This window comes from Oncorhynchus nerka, linkage group LG7, assembly GCF_034236695.1.
Source record: "Oncorhynchus nerka isolate Pitt River linkage group LG7, Oner_Uvic_2.0, whole genome shotgun sequence".
In the NCBI taxonomy this organism is placed as follows: Eukaryota; Metazoa; Chordata; class Actinopteri; order Salmoniformes; family Salmonidae; genus Oncorhynchus; species Oncorhynchus nerka.
Window position 1 is genome coordinate 38,356,426 of NC_088402.1, and position 18,965 is coordinate 38,375,390.

At 41.4% G+C, this 18,965-nt stretch overlaps 1 protein-coding gene across 6 annotated transcripts in view; it reads left to right on the forward strand.

Annotated features, from left to right (window-relative positions):
* The window catches only part of LOC115131585 (collagen alpha-1(XIV) chain-like), a 94,519-nt gene that overhangs the window by 59,591 nt on the left and 15,963 nt on the right, over positions 1-18,965 (forward strand). For all 6 annotated transcript variants that reach the window (XR_003863974.2, XR_003863975.2, XM_029663403.2 and 3 more), the window contains 19 exons: positions 2,051-2,125; positions 3,638-3,777; positions 4,252-4,375; positions 5,436-5,579; positions 5,744-5,908; positions 6,014-6,052; positions 6,455-6,593; positions 7,204-7,346; positions 7,652-7,761; positions 9,311-9,469; positions 10,202-10,279; positions 10,552-10,638; positions 10,889-10,942; positions 12,261-12,356; positions 13,351-13,404; positions 14,249-14,302; positions 15,981-16,034; positions 16,331-16,402; positions 17,403-17,438. Coding sequence is in view for 4 of the 6 variants with exons in the window: in XM_029663403.2 (XP_029519263.1) it covers positions 2,051-2,125; positions 3,638-3,777; positions 4,252-4,375; positions 5,436-5,579; positions 5,744-5,908; positions 6,014-6,052; positions 6,455-6,593; positions 7,204-7,346; positions 7,652-7,761; positions 9,311-9,469; positions 10,202-10,279; positions 10,552-10,638; positions 10,889-10,942; positions 12,261-12,356; positions 13,351-13,404; positions 14,249-14,302; positions 15,981-16,034; positions 16,331-16,402; positions 17,403-17,438 (1,823 nt within the window). In the remaining 2 variants the exon portion in view is untranslated. The remainder of the gene's footprint in view (positions 1-2,050; positions 2,126-3,637; positions 3,778-4,251; positions 4,376-5,435; positions 5,580-5,743; positions 5,909-6,013; positions 6,053-6,454; positions 6,594-7,203; positions 7,347-7,651; positions 7,762-9,310; positions 9,470-10,201; positions 10,280-10,551; positions 10,639-10,888; positions 10,943-12,260; positions 12,357-13,350; positions 13,405-14,248; positions 14,303-15,980; positions 16,035-16,330; positions 16,403-17,402; positions 17,439-18,965) is intronic.

Genomic DNA, 18,965 nt, shown 5'->3' on the forward strand with positions numbered 1-18,965 from the left:
CCTACTGTGAAGCATGGGGGTGGAAACATCATGCTTTGGGGCTGTTTTTCTGCAAAGGGACCAGGACGACTGATCCGTGTAAAGGAATGAATGAATGGGGCCATGTATCGTGAGATTTTGAGTGAAAACCTCCTTCCATCAGCAAGGGCATTGAAGATGAAATGTGGCTGGGTCTTTCAGCATGACAATGATCCCAAACACACCGCCTGGGCAACGAAGGAGTGGCTTCGTAAGAAGCATTTCAAGGTCCTGGAGTGGCCTAGCCAGTCTCCAGATCTCAACCCCATAGAAAATCTTTGGAGGGAGTTGAAAGTCCGTGTTGCCCAGCAACAGCCCCAAAACATCACTGCTCTAGAGGAGATCTGCATGGAGGAATGGGCCAAAATACCAGCAACAGTGTGTGAAAACCTTGTGAAGACTTACAGAAAACGTTTGACCTCTGTCATTGCCAACAAAGGGTATATAACAAAGTATTGACCAAATACTTATTTTCCACCATAATTTGCAAATAAATTTATTAAAAATCCTACAATGTGATTTTCTGGATTTTTTTCCCTCATTTTGTCTGTCATAGTTGAAGTGTACCTATGATGAAAATTACAGGCCTCTCTCATCTTTTTAAGTGGGAGAACTTGCACAATTGGCTGGCTGACTAAATACTTTTTTGCCCCACTGTATTGCTAATATGTGGTCACGGACCCTATAAATGTAGTGGGGGGGAGGGGGTCTTATAGCCCTTCCCCTTCTATTAATACAACATAAGCATAGTCATTTATTATAATATATCAATCATTTGGTGCAGCTCCTATCAAAAAATAGACGTATATGATTGTGTCTCAATGTAATCTCGGTATGAAATAATAGTTATTTTGAAATACAATCTCTTTTTGGGCTTAGTTGTGGTCAATTTGCAGTGTACAAATTATTAGAATTATGTTCCGGCCCTCCGACCATTCTTTCCGACAAAGAACGACCAGTGTCTGAATCTAGTTGCCTACCCCTGGTATAGATGCTTAGTATTCTTTACTCTACATGCGACATACAGTACTACTACAACCAACTTGCTACATACTATTCTCACAGCATAGTTACAACATTGTCACAATGTTGTGACAACATTAGTTACAACATCAGTCCACAGGAAGCTGATAAGAAGCCTAAGAACAATTGACACATTCCTCAACATGGACAAAACACTGAGAACATACTTGTACTAAAAATGATTCCCTCTAGACTGTAGCAACATTCTTAGAAGATTTTCCAAACCAAACATACAGCTGCATGATTTACAGACAATCACAACATTTTCACAACATTATTAGTCTCCTGTGAGGCACTTTAATTCCTCCCTGCACTGTCGGAACTAGAAGCACAAGCATTTCGCTACACTCGCATTAACATCTGCTAACCATGTGTATATGACCAATAATATTTGATTTGATTAGGAGTGAATTGTGATTGGGTCTGTGGCCAACTCACAACAGTAATCAAGGCACTCTGTCCAACCGACCAGGCATTTGTTTGCATTGAGTTGATTTACGTTGAGTTTAGACACCATTTTATAGCTTTGTTTTGATACAGATTACAGCTTAAAGGCCTTTTTAAATTGCCCTGTGTTTCCCCAGGCTGCCATCAAAAGTAATTCCCAGTTTGAGGTAGCTGAATTACTATGGCGATAAAGTCTATGTGGTTTTCAGCAGGGTTTCTGAGCTAGAAAAAAACAGTACAATTCATTTCAATTTGACTACCGCTGCTGGTAGTGATCAAGCTAGAAAATTACATGGGTAACTTAATCATAAACTCAGCATGCTTCTAAGCATAAGCTACCATCTCAGATTTACTCTCTTAATTCCTTCTGATTCTTCTACCATCCGACTGATTATATATATTATGTTTGATGGTAGTATCAATGAGGGATCTTCTGTGAGGATTTTCTTTTTTACTGTAAATGAAAGCCTCACCAAGCATGTTTGTCAGGTGAGGTGACATAGACATGTAATAAGGATGTTATAATGATTTGTGTGTGTCTTATGTCATTGCTTTCATGCAGTCCCTGTTCCCACCCCGGCACCCACCAGACCACCCACCACGACCGCTCCTCCCAGTATACCCTCAGTCAAGGAAGGTAAGACAAAAGGCCTGTTGTTAACAAATACCTGTGGGCCCTATTGTGGTGCACTCTTCTAATAAGAGGGTATTTCCACTCCATTCCTATATGGTGACCAGCACTTATGTCATCAGTGTTTTCCTTAGTAATATCTTGGGTGGGCTGCTGGAGAGAAATACTTTAGGTCTGTATTTTATTTAGTAAGCTATGGTGCTTTTGGCTTGGTCTCAAAGCACTTCATGTACCTAAATGGGGTAAAGGGAACTCATACTGTCCACCACCACTGTAAACATCTACCTGGGTGGTGTATCGTAGCCATTTTGCACCCGAATGCTCACAAGTCACCAGGCATTGGCGAACATATACTGTAGAGATATCCCCTATGGTAGATGATCTACACATGTATTTGTGTGCAACTCACTTTGAGTGGCATTAACCTTAACATAATTGTGTCTGGTGCTCAAGGAAATTCAAAGGGCTTTGGCTTCCAGGCAATGCCCCCAATGGAATAACTAGCACTAGCGCAGTCAGGACTAAAGATATTGAAGGTAAATCAGAGAGGCCTCAGAACAGGCAGTTACCATGGAAATCACTCTGTCAAGTTGCTGGGTCAATTTTCAACCGGTCCCTGACTGACATTCAAACGTCAAATGACTCCTGACACAAATTTGTGAATCTAATATAAGTTCATATACGCAGTGTCTATTACAGTCATGACTACAGACATCTTAAACGATAGTAAAGCTGTTTAATGTGCTTTTGGAATAATCAGAAATCTTTTCAGACTCCCAAAAATGGTCCCATTATGAGCTTTTGAGTCTGAGATAATACTGTAAGCCGGAACTTGTGTTACAGTCTTGTATCAAGTTAGAATATTTCAGAGTTTACAATTCTCCAACAAACACATGCAACATAATATTATCTGAAGATATAACGTGTAGAAAATAAGTAAATGTTTACCTTTATTTGCCGTTTTTGAGAACAATCATTTTAGCAGTTTTCTGGGATGAGTTTTGTAAAAGTTAATTGAAAACTCACTCCCCTCTCTGTTGGAACTCAGACCAAGTCCATTTTAAAGCCTGTAAATCATTTTTTTATTATTGTTATTGTTGGCATAGGAAATATCAACAAATGCAACTTTTAGTTTACTTTGCATCCCACATACTAGCAACTTGGTTATTATCTTTGTTTCCTTTGAAAATCACAGAGCAGAACAGAACAAAAAACGAAAGCAAACAACAGGAACTTAGGTGTTATACTGGTCAATCTGACCCTGGCTGGCCCTGGTATTAGAGAGGGAAGTTGTTGAGATAATTGCCAATCATCACAGCTCCTCTCGTAAACTGTGGAGAAAGAGAACGCTCTCTTCACTCTCCATTGGGATTCTTCCACTGCTGCTTGCTGAGGCTAGTATCCTTTTGTATTACCTCTATATATGCTGTCTGTCAGAACTCTTTTTGTATGCACTGAATTTAAATTGCTCTTGATAAGAGCTCTTTCTCTCTCCTCTCCCTTTTTCTCACCTGACAGTTTGCAAGGCGGCCAAGGCAGACCTGGCATTTCTAGTGGACGGCTCCTGGAGCATCGGGGATGACAACTTCCTGAAAATCATCCGCTTCCTGTACAGCACCACAGGAGCCCTCGACATCATTGGACCAGATGGTACTCAGGTAAATATTGACTAACCAATGATCCTGTGGCCAGCTAGCACTTACAGATGTAGGATCTTAATTGGATCACCCTGTTGCAGGAGAACTTTCCTGCAATCCAGGAAATATAAAACTTATGGTCTATTTGAGGTTTAAAAAGGCTTCTGAAGTTTGACATTTCAGATTTTATTTTCCCTTGTAAATTGTATCAATCTCTACAAAAATGTCCATTAATTATAGTCCGCATAATACTTCCTATTTCCTGTTGCTGCAGGATTATTTTCCTGCTGTACCAAACTAGCTCAAATTACGATCCTACATCTGTACAGTATTTTACTTCATCTTGGAAGTGATATGCTCAAATAAATTGTCATAAATGGTCTTGGAACACCTATGTTTGACTATGTGTCACGTGTGCTTTTATGAACAATACATTTATGCTGTCCATTATTAGTCCACTCATTTACTACCCCCCAAATATCTTTCTCCCATCAGGTGGCCATTGTCCAGTTCAGTGACGATGCCAGAACAGAGTTCAAACTTAACTCGTACGACAATAAGGAGAGGCTGCTAGAGGCCATTAACCACATCTCCTATAAGGGAGGGAACACCAAGACAGGCAAGTGAACATCGGGCCTTATTCACTATATTAAAAACAATGTTTTGACCATCAAGGCAAACCTTTGTCAAACCTTATTCACTCTCTACCAATGTAGAGTTTCATACTATTACTCTGACGCATACTTTAACGGGAAATTTAAAAAAAAAATCGACTTCATATTCAACATCTCCAGCACCACCCCAACATCAACATATGTGAAAATGGCACGTTTCTATGTTTTGTAGTAAAAAAAATAGAGGAAGATAAGTGTTTCCAATGACATCATCAACCAATTAGTAGACAATTAGTAGGTAATTAGTAGTACATACTTACTCACAATTGGTCAAAATCACACGATGCACACCGATGAAGTCATTGGAAACACTTATCTTCCTGTTTACGACAAAACATAGAAACGCACCATTTTGACATATGTTGATGTTGGGGTGGTGCTGGAAATGATGAATATGAAGTAGAAATATTTTGGAGTTTCCCTTTAAGTTCCTTTTTTTAATGTCTAAATGGACTACCATAACAGTAAATTAACAGGATGACTGAATCCCATTGAGACAGCTGTAGATGCCAGATGAACAGAAATACCCTTTATTGACTTTCCTTTTGTAACCTGCTGAAAAATAATCAGTCATTGTAATCAAGCAGGCCTGAGTAATCAAGCCCAGCTTCCGAAGAACAGTGAGATGCTGTCATTAATCAGTGGATCCCCAAGGGAAGCGATAATGCATTCATCTAACAATGTTTTTTGTTTTTCAAACGGGTGCAACGAAGAAGTCCACTTGGTAATGCTAATTGTTGCATTGTGTTCTCCTTTGAATATGCTGTATTTGTGTGTAATGTGTATTGCTGCAGGTGGGGTGGGAATAATAACAAAGAAAATGTGTTGTTGCTGAATATTTTTGCAGTGATACTGATAACCCAACACCACGATCCTCTACCAAGGAGCCTGGCTATATCCTGCTGTCGATATCGCTTTGAGTGTAACTCCTTTCTTTATCTTCCCCTCCTATCCTCCCTCTCTCTTTCTCTCCCTCCATCCCTCCCTCTAATTCTCTTACTGTAGGGCTAGCCATCCGGCATGTGAAAGACACCATCTTCACAGTGGGAGGAGGTATCCGGAGGGGCATCCCCAAAGTACTGGTGGTGTTGACTGACGGGCGCTCTCAGGATGATGTCAACAAGGTCTCCAAAGAGATGCAGATGGAAGGTGAGGCACATGATGCAATAATTTCATTGAATAGATTGTGGTACATGAAAAGAACATTCTACAACAGAAAAAAAGTATCTGTATATGTTAATCCAACAATTTTTTTTAGTTAGGTATGTACATAACACACTATTGGCAATACTGTATGCTTACCTTCTTCACAGGGTACATTGTTTTTGCCATTGGTTTTGCGGATGCGGACTACGGGGAGCTGGTGAGCATCGCCAGCAAGCCTAGCGAGAGACACGTTTTCTTTGTGGATGATTTAGACGCCTTCAAGAAAATTGAGGAAAAGCTGGTCACTTTTGTTTGTGAGGCTGCCACTGCCAGTGAGTCCTACAGGAGCACAATCTAAATCTGTCATATAAAAGCACAGGGGGCATATTATTGTGTGCATTTTATCCATGCAATGACATAAATGTTTTGTCTTTCAGCTTGTCCTTCGGTGGCGATGAGTGGCAGTACCTTGCCAGGTTAGAGACTGAAGCATACTTACTTATTCATGTGTCCTGGCACACAGCGCACAGTCAAGACCTCTCTATTCTCATACCCGTTGACTAGTTATGACCCCAGTATAACTGTTATGCACAAAATCACTGTAAACTGGACAGGTACAGTACAGTTGACTTCTGCTAAGTGCACATCAGATAAGTGAAAACTCTGGACTTAAGACTACGTAAAATGGCCTCTTTCCGAGTGCACATGTAAGTCAGAATGTCTTAACGATAAGAAGTAGAAGCTCAGAATTGAGAAATCATGATGAAAACAGAGCCAGTCACAATTTAAAAAAAATATTATTTTTACTTGTCAGTAGTACTGTGCATGGACATGTCTGCTTTTAAACCAACTCATGGTTGTTTATGTTGTGGCTGCAGGTTTCAGGATGATGGAGATGTTTGGTCTGGTGGAGGGTCTGTATGGACATGTATCAGGAGTGTCCATGGAGCCTGGCACCTTCAACAGCTTCTCCTGCTTCCGCCTGCACAACAACTCCCTCCTTGCCCAGCCCACCAAGTATGGACACTAGCATCTTAACTAAAAGGCATAACAGTACATTGCCTTCTATCAATCATGTAGAATTTAGTAGACACTCTTGTCCAAAGCGACAAAACGTCAGTGAGTACAATGAGCATGATACAGGTAAAGCTACTCTATGACAGCGGTAAGTATTGGCACCACTTACCCAATGATAACATAAACAACACCTTACAACATACAACTTACTCTACTCCCCTGAATTGAATCCTCTTTTCCTGACACTTGGCCTGAAAATGCTGTTATTACAATGAAGAGGTGGTGATAATGACAGACAGCTGGCCTCACCTGGTGTATTTCATCTCCTTCATCTGCAACAATCCCACATCACAGAAAACATAGTCATTTTGTGTCTCATTCTCAAATTATAATGCAGCAAATGTGGTACATATACAGTATGAAGAAACAATAGCTTCCTGCTCTTAGCCTCTTTTAAGAATTGAATGACACTATTGAAGGAATTGAATTGGCAAGTTGAAACAGCTTTTGAAATGGTGTTTGATAGCAGTTGAGCTCTGTAAAGGTGCTACAACAAAAGCCACTGTATGTTCAGACTAGAGCCTATTGTTCTGGGAACTTTCCACCCCAGGTTTATCCACCCCGAGGGTTTGCCCTCTGATTACACCATCACTATGCTGTTCCGCCTGCTGCCTGAAACGCCCAAGGAGCCCTTTGCATTGTGGGAGATCCTCAACAAGGACAACGAGCCCCTGGTGGGCGTCATCCTGGACAGTGAGTAGGATGCCTGGGGACGGGACTGGGTCTTAGCTGGGACCGTGTGTCAAGTTCCCATTGTTTGGTTGCTGTCATTTTGCCAGGTGTCTTTGCTCATATATCAATTGTGAGCAGCACAATGATTTGTGTGTAAATCATTCGTATGTTGAAACATTTTCTCAATGTATAGTAGGCTACAGGTCTAGTAAACCATCTATGCCTCCTCTATTTGAAACAAGAACATTCCTCACTATTTTCGAGTTTGTACTGAATATGTTATGAAACTGCAGAAAGTTAGGCAAACATTCTCTTTCCAACGTTAGACGGTGGCAAGACCCTCACCTTCTTCAACCATGACTACAAAGGACAGTTTCAGACTGTGACCTTCGAGGGACCTGAGATCAAGAAGCTTTTCTACGGCAGTTTCCACAAGGTCAATGTTCAAAAACACTCTTTGTTATCTCACTTCCTTAGTGCAACGCTGCTGCAACATCACCCTAACACCTCAGGGAATGTCCTGCTTCCTGGCTATAAGCCAGCTTGTTGAGTGATGTTAAGTCACTCTTGTCTGGCTTTCAGTGGGGCTTACAATACCTTTGCCCTGAGACATGTCTGTAGACTCCTATGTTATCAGGGCTAACAATACCTTAGGCCTGAGACATGCCTGTAGACTCCTATGTTATCAGGGCTAACAATACCTTAGGCCTGAGACCTGCCTGTAGACTCCTATGTTCTAACAATACCTTTGCCCAGATCCATGGCCTGCTGCTTAAGTGAATGATGATATGCTTTTTCTCTTCACTGGCACAGTTATCTGATAGTGTATTCAAGTCACCCACTTGCCAATGTCATAATCATCCTCTTTCTATTGATGCCAAAACTTTACTTGGCAACTTACATTATCATCCATGAGTGAGATGTAGCACCTGAAACAAACACCTACCTTTTTTGATGCAGTTCTTAAATCACTTATGTTTGCATGTTTGCACGTATGCAAATTTGAATCATAGCCACTTTCAAACAAGCTAAACAAACTAAACTATGCAGGGAGGAGGAAATTGATGTGACTGAAAGTGACTATGGCCTGGATTCATGTAAACCACTGTTGCCTTTTTCCTCAGCAAATTATCACCAGTGATTACTGCAATTCTTTCCCCTGCCAATCCATAAGTATTCTCATGTGTCATCTTGTCAGCACTTCGCCCATCAGGCTTGGTGATAATGTGGTAACATATTAGATGACCTCTCAAGAAGACTTGACTAACGGCTAGAATCAGATACTTCTCTGACTCCTTGCATTGCAGTAGGTGTTTTTTTAAGACGCCTAATTCAAATGATTCATCGGGAATCTGTTTTTGTCACACAAAAAAGAGGTAAATACAAAGGAAATGCTACAGTTCCATCCTCATCAGCGCTTTAACATAGTAATGCACCAATGTCAAACAAAGCTGAAAGTGCTATTTGCTCGAGTAATGTCTTGAAATTCCCCCATATATTTCCCCACGAGAACATCCCATTTCCAACCAAGCATACAGGAGAAACTTGACGTGTCAAAGGGAGAAAAACGTCTGAAATCCACCGACTTCAAAACCGACTCTTGTTTCGGGTGACTAGTGGAATGCTTGCGCAGACATCTGTCCTTCTTTTACAGCCTGTGTCTCTTTGAACCTCTTTCTGTTTTCTGAAACCGTAACTCTTTAATGCTCCCCAGTGATTTATTGAGACGCGCATATAAGATGTTTCAATCGCACTGCGTCTGTGTTCCAAACAGACCTGGGTTCAAATACTATTTCAAATCATTTAGGATAATTTATCTGTGTTTAGAATTGAGCTTGCCTGGCGCCATGGAACCAATAGAATAGCCGCAAAAGTGTAAACCCTGCCAAACTGGCACTCCAGGCAGGCTTTGGCAAATGCTCAAAGTATTTGAAAGATTTAAAATAGTATTTGTACCCAGGTCTGGTTCTTCATTTTCCCTGTAGCTGCACATGGCTATTAGCAAGACCAGTGCCAAGGCTGTCATTGACTGTAAGCTAGTAGGGGAGAAGGCCATCAACGCGGCGGGCAACATCACCACGGATGGCCTGGAGGTGCTGGGACGATTGGTGCGCTCCAGGGGGAAGAAGGACAGCTCTGCACCGGTAAGCTGTGACAGATAGATCAGAGAGGGTATACAAGAAGACGTTTTGACATCGATGTAGAATTACTAGAATATACTGTAGTTCTAAGGACATCCCCCATTCAATATCTATGTCAATATTCCGTAATTAGATTTCTATGCATTTTTAACCCCATGATTCTTCTTATTTTATGTGCAGTCGGGCTGAATTCTAACATACACTATGGTGTTTAGTGTCATGGAGAATTCAATAGAGTGGTGATAAACTACCTAGGTTATGAATTCTTATAACATCATTAAGACAGAGAGTTTGAATAAAGTATAATCACATCAGCACGTCAAGATCTATTTTCCACTAAATATAAACAAGTCATAGAAACAACTGTACTTTTCATATCCAATCTCCCAGTTCCATAAATTGCCCAGATATCCTCATACAGGAATAGCAGTGAGATGTACTCTCTGATAGGCTTGATCATTTTCTTTATTTGACAAAAACTCTTCACACTTCTCTTTCAAATTGACCCCTTTCAGGACAGGAGAAAACAGAGCAATCTGTTTGGAGAGACCAATTATTGATAGATTCTTCCTCCTCACGTAATACTGAATAATTATCATACTTTCTCTCAGGTCTTATTTAGGAGATTCACAGCTTGCTGCTAGTTCTATCAAGAGACAATTAGTCAAGTAACAACATGTTTGTAGTGAATGTAAGAAAAGATGTGTGTGTGTTTGTTGCTCTTTTTGTCCTCAGTTCCAACTGCAGTCGTTTGACATCGTCTGCAGCACGTCCTGGGCCAGCCGAGACAAGTGCTGTGAGCTTCCTGGTTTGGTGAGTTCATGCCTCGCTACTGATCTCATCTACTGACTGACGTGGGATGACCTTAACCTTTGTTGTAATGTGTCGTAGGATGTTGTAGGATAGTGTCATAGATGTCATATTGTGTTTGTGTTATCATAAGGTCATTATCCTATTATTTGTTTTAGCATTATCGTCATTATCATTATGCTTTGGTCATTATCATAATCATTAGGTCATTGTACTCTTGTGTTGCATGTATTGTCATACAGTAATGTTATGGTGGTATTTGTCTCATCTCTAAGAGGAAGGAGGAGGACTGTAGTGCCATGCCGAGGGCCTGCACCTGCAGCCAGGAAAGCAAAGGTCCCCCTGGCCCCACTGGACCCCCTGTGAGGACCCTCCTTCTCTCCTTAATCAGCATCATGTGTTACTTACAGCTGTTGTTGAGCTAGGATTTCATTCATTCATTGCATTCAGTGGCTGAACATAACACAGTGTGACATATGGGGATGGAGAGTACATACACCCGGTGTGTGATAGTGTGTTTAGGATGTGTTGATAGTGTGTGTCTTTAAGGTCTGTGGTCCTTATCTTGATGGAGTGTGACAGAGGGTGTGTGGGTGTTTGTGTTATCAACAGGGAGGACCTGGGATCAGAGGAGGGAGAGGGGACCGTGGAGAACCAGGAGCTGTGGTACAGTGTATACACACACACACACACACTCATGTAAATAAAAACACAATGAAAGTCAATGCAGCTTGTAACAATTCCACAAGCACTCAGTGGGTGGGTGGGTGGGTGGGGGACAGACACATACCCTCATTGATGGATACCAGACACATACCCTCTTGGATACCTCTTCCATAAAATATCCCTTGTGTACTGCTAAGCTGAAAACCCACTCTTTCTATAAATGCCATTTGCAAAGTTCTAATCTTTTATTCATTTCTCACTCTCTCATGCTATTAGACTTGGATTGCACGGGTCTTGAAAGTCCCAGAAAATTGTACTGGTGTTTGAATGGGGTGTTATTATAGCATGTAAAGGTCCTTGTAATGCCGCCGTCCTCGCAGTGCACCCATGCTGTCTTTCTACTCTCATGAATTTCATATTCATTGGAGATGCAACGTGCCCCCATGAAAGTCAATGACCTGCGACTGGTAGGCTCATGACAAGACAGACAGAGAGCAGCCTCGCGGGTCTCTGATTTGCAGTTAAATCACTGAGTTAGCCTAAAGCCCCCTCTCAGACACCCAGACCTAGGTCAGGTAATGTATAAAGGATGAAGACAGTTGTATAGAATAAAATATATACAATTTAGTGGATTCGGCTATTTCAGCCACATCCGTTGCTGACAGGTGTATAAAATTATGTCTGAGTGTTGGAGTGTACCCCTGGCTATCCATAAATAATAATAATAATGCCGTCTAGTTTGCTTAATATAAGCAATTTGAAATGATTTATACTTTTACTGATACTTAAGTATATTTTAGTAATTACATTTACTTTTGATACTTAAGTATATTTAAAACCAAATACTTTTAGACTTTTACTCAAGTAGTATTTTACTGGGTGACTTTCACTTTTACTTGAGTCATTTTCTATTAAGGTATCTTTACTTTTCCTCAAGTATGATAATTGGGTACTTTTTACACCCCTGGTTAGGTTTGCCAATAGTGGCCAGATCATGTGAGTACATGCGTTCTCCAAAGCTGGAGAGGGACAGTTTATGGCTTGATCAGAGGAAGGTGGTCAGGGAGATGGTTGATTAAAATGTTGTCTGGTGACGATCTTATCTTATTATTGGCCTATATGTAAATATTTTTTTTTTACAGTACTAGTGTTCAGTTAGATTTTACTTTGTAATTTGGTGTGTATTTCCTCTGTTTGTTCCAGTGATACTATATTGTTGTAATAACTGTAGAAAGCAGGGAATTTAACTAGAACTATAGTAAAATGTTAACTATATTCTAATCTACTTTATCAATGTGTTCTTCTGTCTCTGTGACAGGGACCGATAGGTCCAGTTGGGGACGCTGGTTCTCCTGGGCTGCAGGGGCCTCCTGGACCCCAGGGGCCCAGCGGACGTACCATCATGGGCCCTCCGGTAAGCCACACAGACACATTAATTGAGACACACACCATCTAATACTGCACATATTAGAGGAGTCTAGTATCCCAACACACATAACATATAGTAGCTACAGTACCCGATTTACCTAGGCATGCTATAAAGACTGCCTTTTAAAAGGTGTTGTAATACTCAGATGTTGATTCTTTCTTGCCCAAGGGATGTTGTTAAACGTAAGCCGTAAAGGAGGGAGGATGTATCGTAACCTAATAGACTGTAAACAGAACAGTCAAATATGAAGTACTGGGTTACACCTGCATTGGTATTAACAGATCAATGACTAATGAATGACAGGTAAAACATTAAAGGATACGCCCAGATGTCTTAACTTTACTAAGGCCATGTTGAAGCCAGCCTATGGTAAGGTATTTGATGGTATAACATACAGAAGTGCTATATTGAAGACATTATCTATTTGTTGTTAATTCAGGATTATTGTCATGATTGTCATTATTGTCATGATTGTGATAAGAGACGGACCAAGGCACAGCGTGTGTTGAGTTCCATATCTTTATTACGGCGAAACTACAAACAAAAACAATAAACCAACAACGAAATGTGAAAGTAGTGGTGCCACATGTACATACACAAAACAATATCCCACAAAGACAGGTGGGAAAAATGGCTACCTAAATATGATCCCCAATTAGAGGCAACGATTACCAGCTGCCTCTAATTGGGAACCATACAAAACACCAACATAAAAATAATGAACTAGAACACCTCCTAGTCACACCCTGACCTACAACTCCTTAGAGAACCAAGGGCTCTCTACGGTCAGGGCATGACAATTATGGTGACAGGTAGGGGATAAGTAAAGGTACAGCTACTGGAAGAGTTTGGGAACAAATGGCATTTGTAGTTAGAAAGCACACTGTGACCAGATAGTGACGACCCCAACTTATGAAATAGCCTCCAAATAAGCTTGATATTTGCTGTTGATATTTATTGTTGTTTTTTCCAACTTCAGGGTGGTCCAGGAGAAAGAGGTGAGAAGGGTGCAGCTGGCGCTCCAGGAATACAGGTAAAGACCACCATTTACTTCCTGCCCTTTCAGACACACTTTCCCTCATCACAAAATGGCATTCAGTCTTCAAATGACATTCAAATGACACCATTGCACCAAAGGGAGATCTTTTGAATGGCATATTGGATATCTATCTCTGTAAGGTAACTGTAATGGGAACATGTCATTCTGAATTCTGGCAAGAGAGTTGCTGCATAATTTGAGTGAAAGAGCTTCTGCTACCGTTTGGTTGATGTGATGTCAGTTTTATTTCAATGCATTAAAGGATTTACACAGGTAATAAATAAGAGGAGAAGGAAGAAGTTGGTCTTAACCACTGATACAGGGTCAGATATTTTCCATCCTCCTAATGGTAAATTTGAGCATTGGCGGTTGGGTAATCTGATCCTAGATCTGTGGTTATGGGCAGCGCCTGCCTGGACCGTAACAAGACATCACGGCAGTTTTTACAAAACAATAGCTATTTCCCCTCTGTTGTAATGACTCATGCCTAAGATGCAATACACTTTCATTATAATCAATCTCTGAGCAAATTAAGATGGATCCTGTCAATAACTGTAGAGGTTGGGAGATGTATACTTTTGTTTGTAATAGGATTTGAGCCATGCCATTGGCATTCAGTACTCGTTGTGTCTGAGTGAGGGAATTTGACTTTGACGGCTGTGAAGGTCATACAAGAGACTGTATTACAAACAGCTCCAGCTTCACAACATTAATTATCTGTAATGAGTTAGGATAGTGGTCCAACCATCCGAGCCTGTCAATACAAATGTATTCATGCTGACACCCTTAACTGGCCTTTTTGTTGTCACCATTTTGTTTTCTCTCTCTATGGCTGCAGGGCATTCCTGGATCTCCTGGGTCATCAGGTCGAGTGGGACAAACAGGAACAAGGGTAAGGTCTTGTCGGTCTGTTTACAGTGCATTCGGACCTCTTCAGACCTCTTCCCTTTTTTCCACATTTTGTTATTATTTACATACATTTTCAGACCCTTTGTTATGAGACTCGAAATTGAGCTCAGGTGCATCCTGTTTCCATTGATCATTCTTGAGATGTTTCTACAACTTGATTGGAGTCCACCTGTGGTAGATTTAATTGATTGGACATATAAGGTTCAACAGTTGACGGTGCATGTCAGAGCAAAAACCAAGTCATGAGTCAAAGGAATTGTCCGTAGAGCTCTGAGACAGGCTTGTGTTGAGGCACAGATCTGGGGAAAGGTATAAAAAAAATATCTGCAGCATTGAAGGTCCCCAAGAACACAGTGGCCTCCATCATTCTTAAAGAGAATAAGTTTGGAACCACCAAGACTATTCCTATAGCTGGCCGTCCGGCCAAACTGAGCAATCGGAGAGAAGGGCCTTGGTCAGGGAGGTGACCAAGAACCCAATGGTCACTCTGACAGAGCTCTAGAGTTCCTCTGTAGAGGTGAGAGAACCTTTCAGAAGGACAACCATCTCTACAGCACTCCACTAATCAGGCCTTTATGGTAAAGTGGCCAGACGGAAGCCACTCCTCAGTAAAAGGCTCATGACAGCCCGCTTGGAGTTTGCCAAAAGCCACCTAAATCTCTAGTTTGATGAAACCAAGGTTGAACTCTTTGGCCTGAATGCCAAGCATCATTCTGGTAGCATCATTCTGTGGGGATGTTTTTCAGCGGCAGAGACTGAGAGACTAGTCAGGATCGAGGGAAAGATAAACGGGCAAAGTACAGAGAGATCCTCGATAACCTGCTCCAGGGCAGGGTAGCCTAGTGGTTAGAGCGTTGGACTAGTAACCGGAAGGTTGCAAGTTCAAATCCCCGAGCTGACAAGGTACAAATCTGTCGTTCTGCCCCTGAAAAGGCAGTTAACCCACAGTTCCTAGGCCGTCATTGAAAATAAGAATTTGTTCTTAACTGACTTGCCTAGTAAAATAAAATAAAAAATACAAATTCAGGACCCCAGACTGGGGCAAAGGTTTACCTTCCAAGAGGACAACAAGCCTAAGCACACAGCCATGTCCATGCTTGGCTTTGGGACAAGTCTCTGAATACCCTTGAGTGGTTCAGCCATAGCCCGGACTTGAACCCGATCTAACATCTCTAGAAAGACCTGAAAATAGCTGTGCAGCGACGCTCCCCATCCAACCTGACAGAGCTTGAGAGGATCTATAGAGAAGAATGGGAGAAACTCATCAAATACAGGTGTCAAGCTTGTAGCGTCATACCCAAGAAGACTCAAGGCAAAACTGGCAAAAGGGCTTCAACAAAGTACTGAGTAAAGGGTCTGAATACTTGTGATATTTCAGTTTCATATTTTTCATAAATTTGCAAAAATGTATAAAAAACTGTTTTTGCTTTGTCATGATAGGGTATTGTGTGAAGATTGACGAAGGGAAAAAAACTTGAATCCATTTTAGAATAAGACTGTAATGTAACAAAATGTGGATAAAGTCGAGGGGTTTGAATACTTTCTGAAAGCATTGTAATCAAAAGGAATAGATTTATGTGAATATGAAGTTGTGGTATATGAGCTGCCATAATAGCACAGTCTCATAGGCATTAATATGTACTTGTAACACCTTTCCACAGGGACTTCCTGGTAAAGATGGACCCCAGGGGCGAACAGGACCTCCAGGGACTATAGTGAGTATGATTGTTTGTGGATTTAGCATCAGGAACTGATGAATTAATTTGATTTAATGTCAATGAATTGTAAAATTTTATCTGCAATTTACAATACTTTCTTGTCAAAGGTACTGTCCCTGTAGGTTAATTGTTTGTGCTCCTTGGCGAATGTGACTGTTTTCTTCTTTGCTTCTTGGCCAAATGTTTTGTAGTACCTCAAGTTACCACTGGAAAAACTAAAGTTACACATTGTACGTTTGAGTGATTGCTCAATCAGTGAGATGACAATTTGTTTGTTTGTGTTTCACCCACAGGGCACTCCAGGAGCTCCTGGGTCACCAGGGTCAAGTGGACCTCCAGGTTCACTGGGAAACCAGGGACCTCCTGTGAGTTATCTGAACCTCTATGTCCATTACTACTACTGAAGCAGAGCTGACCCACTAGCTGAGGAAATACCCAGCAAGCGGAACTGATTGAAATTGCATCATTACAACAAGATACGTCAGTATGATGTCATTTCAATCAGCTTTGTTCGCTTTGTGTAGGATTAGGGAGGGAGGTCTTGGGAGACAGCAAAGCCATATAGTATGTAAATATATTGTACCTAGTCCTACAGTACAGTGTATCTATCATAATTAGACCCAGAGTTTTTCCTGACTGCATGACTTGACCAACGAAAGTTACACACTAACGAACACAAGGCATTATTCTAGGGCAGGTCACATGGTCAGGAATATACCATATTTCTATGTGTATGTGTAAGGATCTGGGAGAGAGGGTAACAGTTCAGAGACAGGGGAAATTATTTAAGGAACTACACAGTGAAGTTAAAACCTGTCTTCCCTTTGTCATAATGGGGTATTGTGTGTAGATGTGTAGATTGAGGAGGAAAACACAATTTAATCCATTTTAGAATAAGGCTGTAACATTAAAAAAATTGGTGGAAAAAGTCAAGGGGTCTGAATACTTTCCAAATGCACTGTATATTAAGTCACCATAATCAATTTCAGAAAGAAAAGTGGTTTGAACAAGCATCTTTCTAGCCTCAAATAGGAAGCAAGCCTTGTTACGAGAATAGAATCACAATTTCAGTTAAACTTCCTCACAAGATTATCTACATGAATTTTTTAGGACATCTTATCATCCAACCAAAGACCAAGAGCCAGAGAAGGTTAGCAGTTATTACATAGTAGTGCCTCTATGTAATAACTGGTACTGCATAGTTATTATATGACCTTTGCAGAGAAATGGTTATGCCAGGGTTCAAGTAATGACCTTAGCAAAAAAGGAAAAAGATGACAACAGCAATTGACAACTCAAACAATTTGTACAGTTTTACTTCATTATTTTCTGTCCATTGTCATTCTACCTCTTGTTCTGTTGCAGGGTCCCGCCGGAAACAAAGGAGAGAAGGGAGAAAGAGTAAGTCATAGATAACAAACATATTGCTTTGGCAGCAGTGGCAACCACCCATTCATGCCAAAACAGCATTTATTCAATTTAATTGAGATACTGTATCTTATGATACTTACCTTGTTCTGTATAATATAATTATGTGGCGTAAGTACTGCTCTTAACATAAATTTTCAAAACAAGTAATGCCCTCCTTTCAAGTAATTGCTGCTCCTCAGCTTGGGGTTATAGGGGTTCTCTGACAGTCTGACAGTAAACAATTACCATTACAACAAGTTTTCTGAAGAGAAATATCACACGTTGTCCTGCAACCAGAACCCATTTTGCATACCTTATAAGGTAAAGCTTTAGAGCCGTGTTACTCAGCTGTAGAAAAAGGGTTTCTACTTCACAGCAGTTATATTTTAAAGAGCTATTGTTCTAGTGTTCAAATCAAATTTATTTACATAGCCCTTACATCAGTTGATATCTCAAAGTTCTGTACAGAAACCCAGCCTAAAACCCCAAACAGCAAGCAGTGCAGGTGTAGAAGCACGGTGGCTAGGAAAAACTCCCTAGAAAGGCCAAAACCTAGGAAGAAACCTAGAGAGGAACCAGGCTATGAGGGGTGGCCAGTCCTCTTCTGGCTGTGCCGGGTGGAGATTATAACAGAACATGGCCAAGATGTTCAAATATTCATAAATGACCAGCATGGTCAAATAATAATAATCACAGTAGTTGAAAATGTGAGTGTTGTCTATGCAGCAAGTCAGCACCTCAGGAGTAAATGTCAGTTGGCTTTTCATAGCCAATCATTAGGAGTATCTTTACCGCTCCTGCTGTCTCTAGAGAGTTGAAAACAGCAGGTCTGGGACAGGTAGCACGTCCGGTGAACAGGTCAGTGTTCCATAGCCGCAGGCAGAACAGTTGAAACTGGAGCAGCAGCACGGCCAGGTGGACTGGGGACAACAAGGAGTCATCATGCCAGGTAGTCCTGAGGCATGGTTCTAGGGCTCAGGTCCTCCGAGAGAGAAAGAGAGAATTAGAGAGAGCATACTTATATTCACACAGGACACCAGATAAGACCGGAGAAGTACTCCAGATATAACAAACTGAACCTAGCCCCCCGACACATAAACTACTGCAGCATAAATACTGGAGGCTGAGACAGGAGGGGTCAGGAGACACTGTGGCCCCATCCGATGATACCCCCGGACAGGGCCAAACAGGAAGTATATAACCCCACCCACTTTGCCAAAGCACAGCCCCCACACCACTAGAGGGATATCTTCAACCACCAACTTACCATCCTGAGACAAGGCCGAGTATGGCCCACAAAGATCTCCGCCATGGAACAACCAAAGGGGGGCGCCAACCCAGACAGGAAGATCACGTCATTGACTCAACCCACTCAAGTGACGCACCTCTCCTAGGGACGGCATGAAAGAGCACCAGTAAGCCAGTGACTCAGCCCCTGTAATAGGGTTAGAGGCAGAGAATCCCAGTGTTGAGAGGGGAACCGGCCAGGCAGAGACAGCAAGGGCGGTTTGTTTTAAG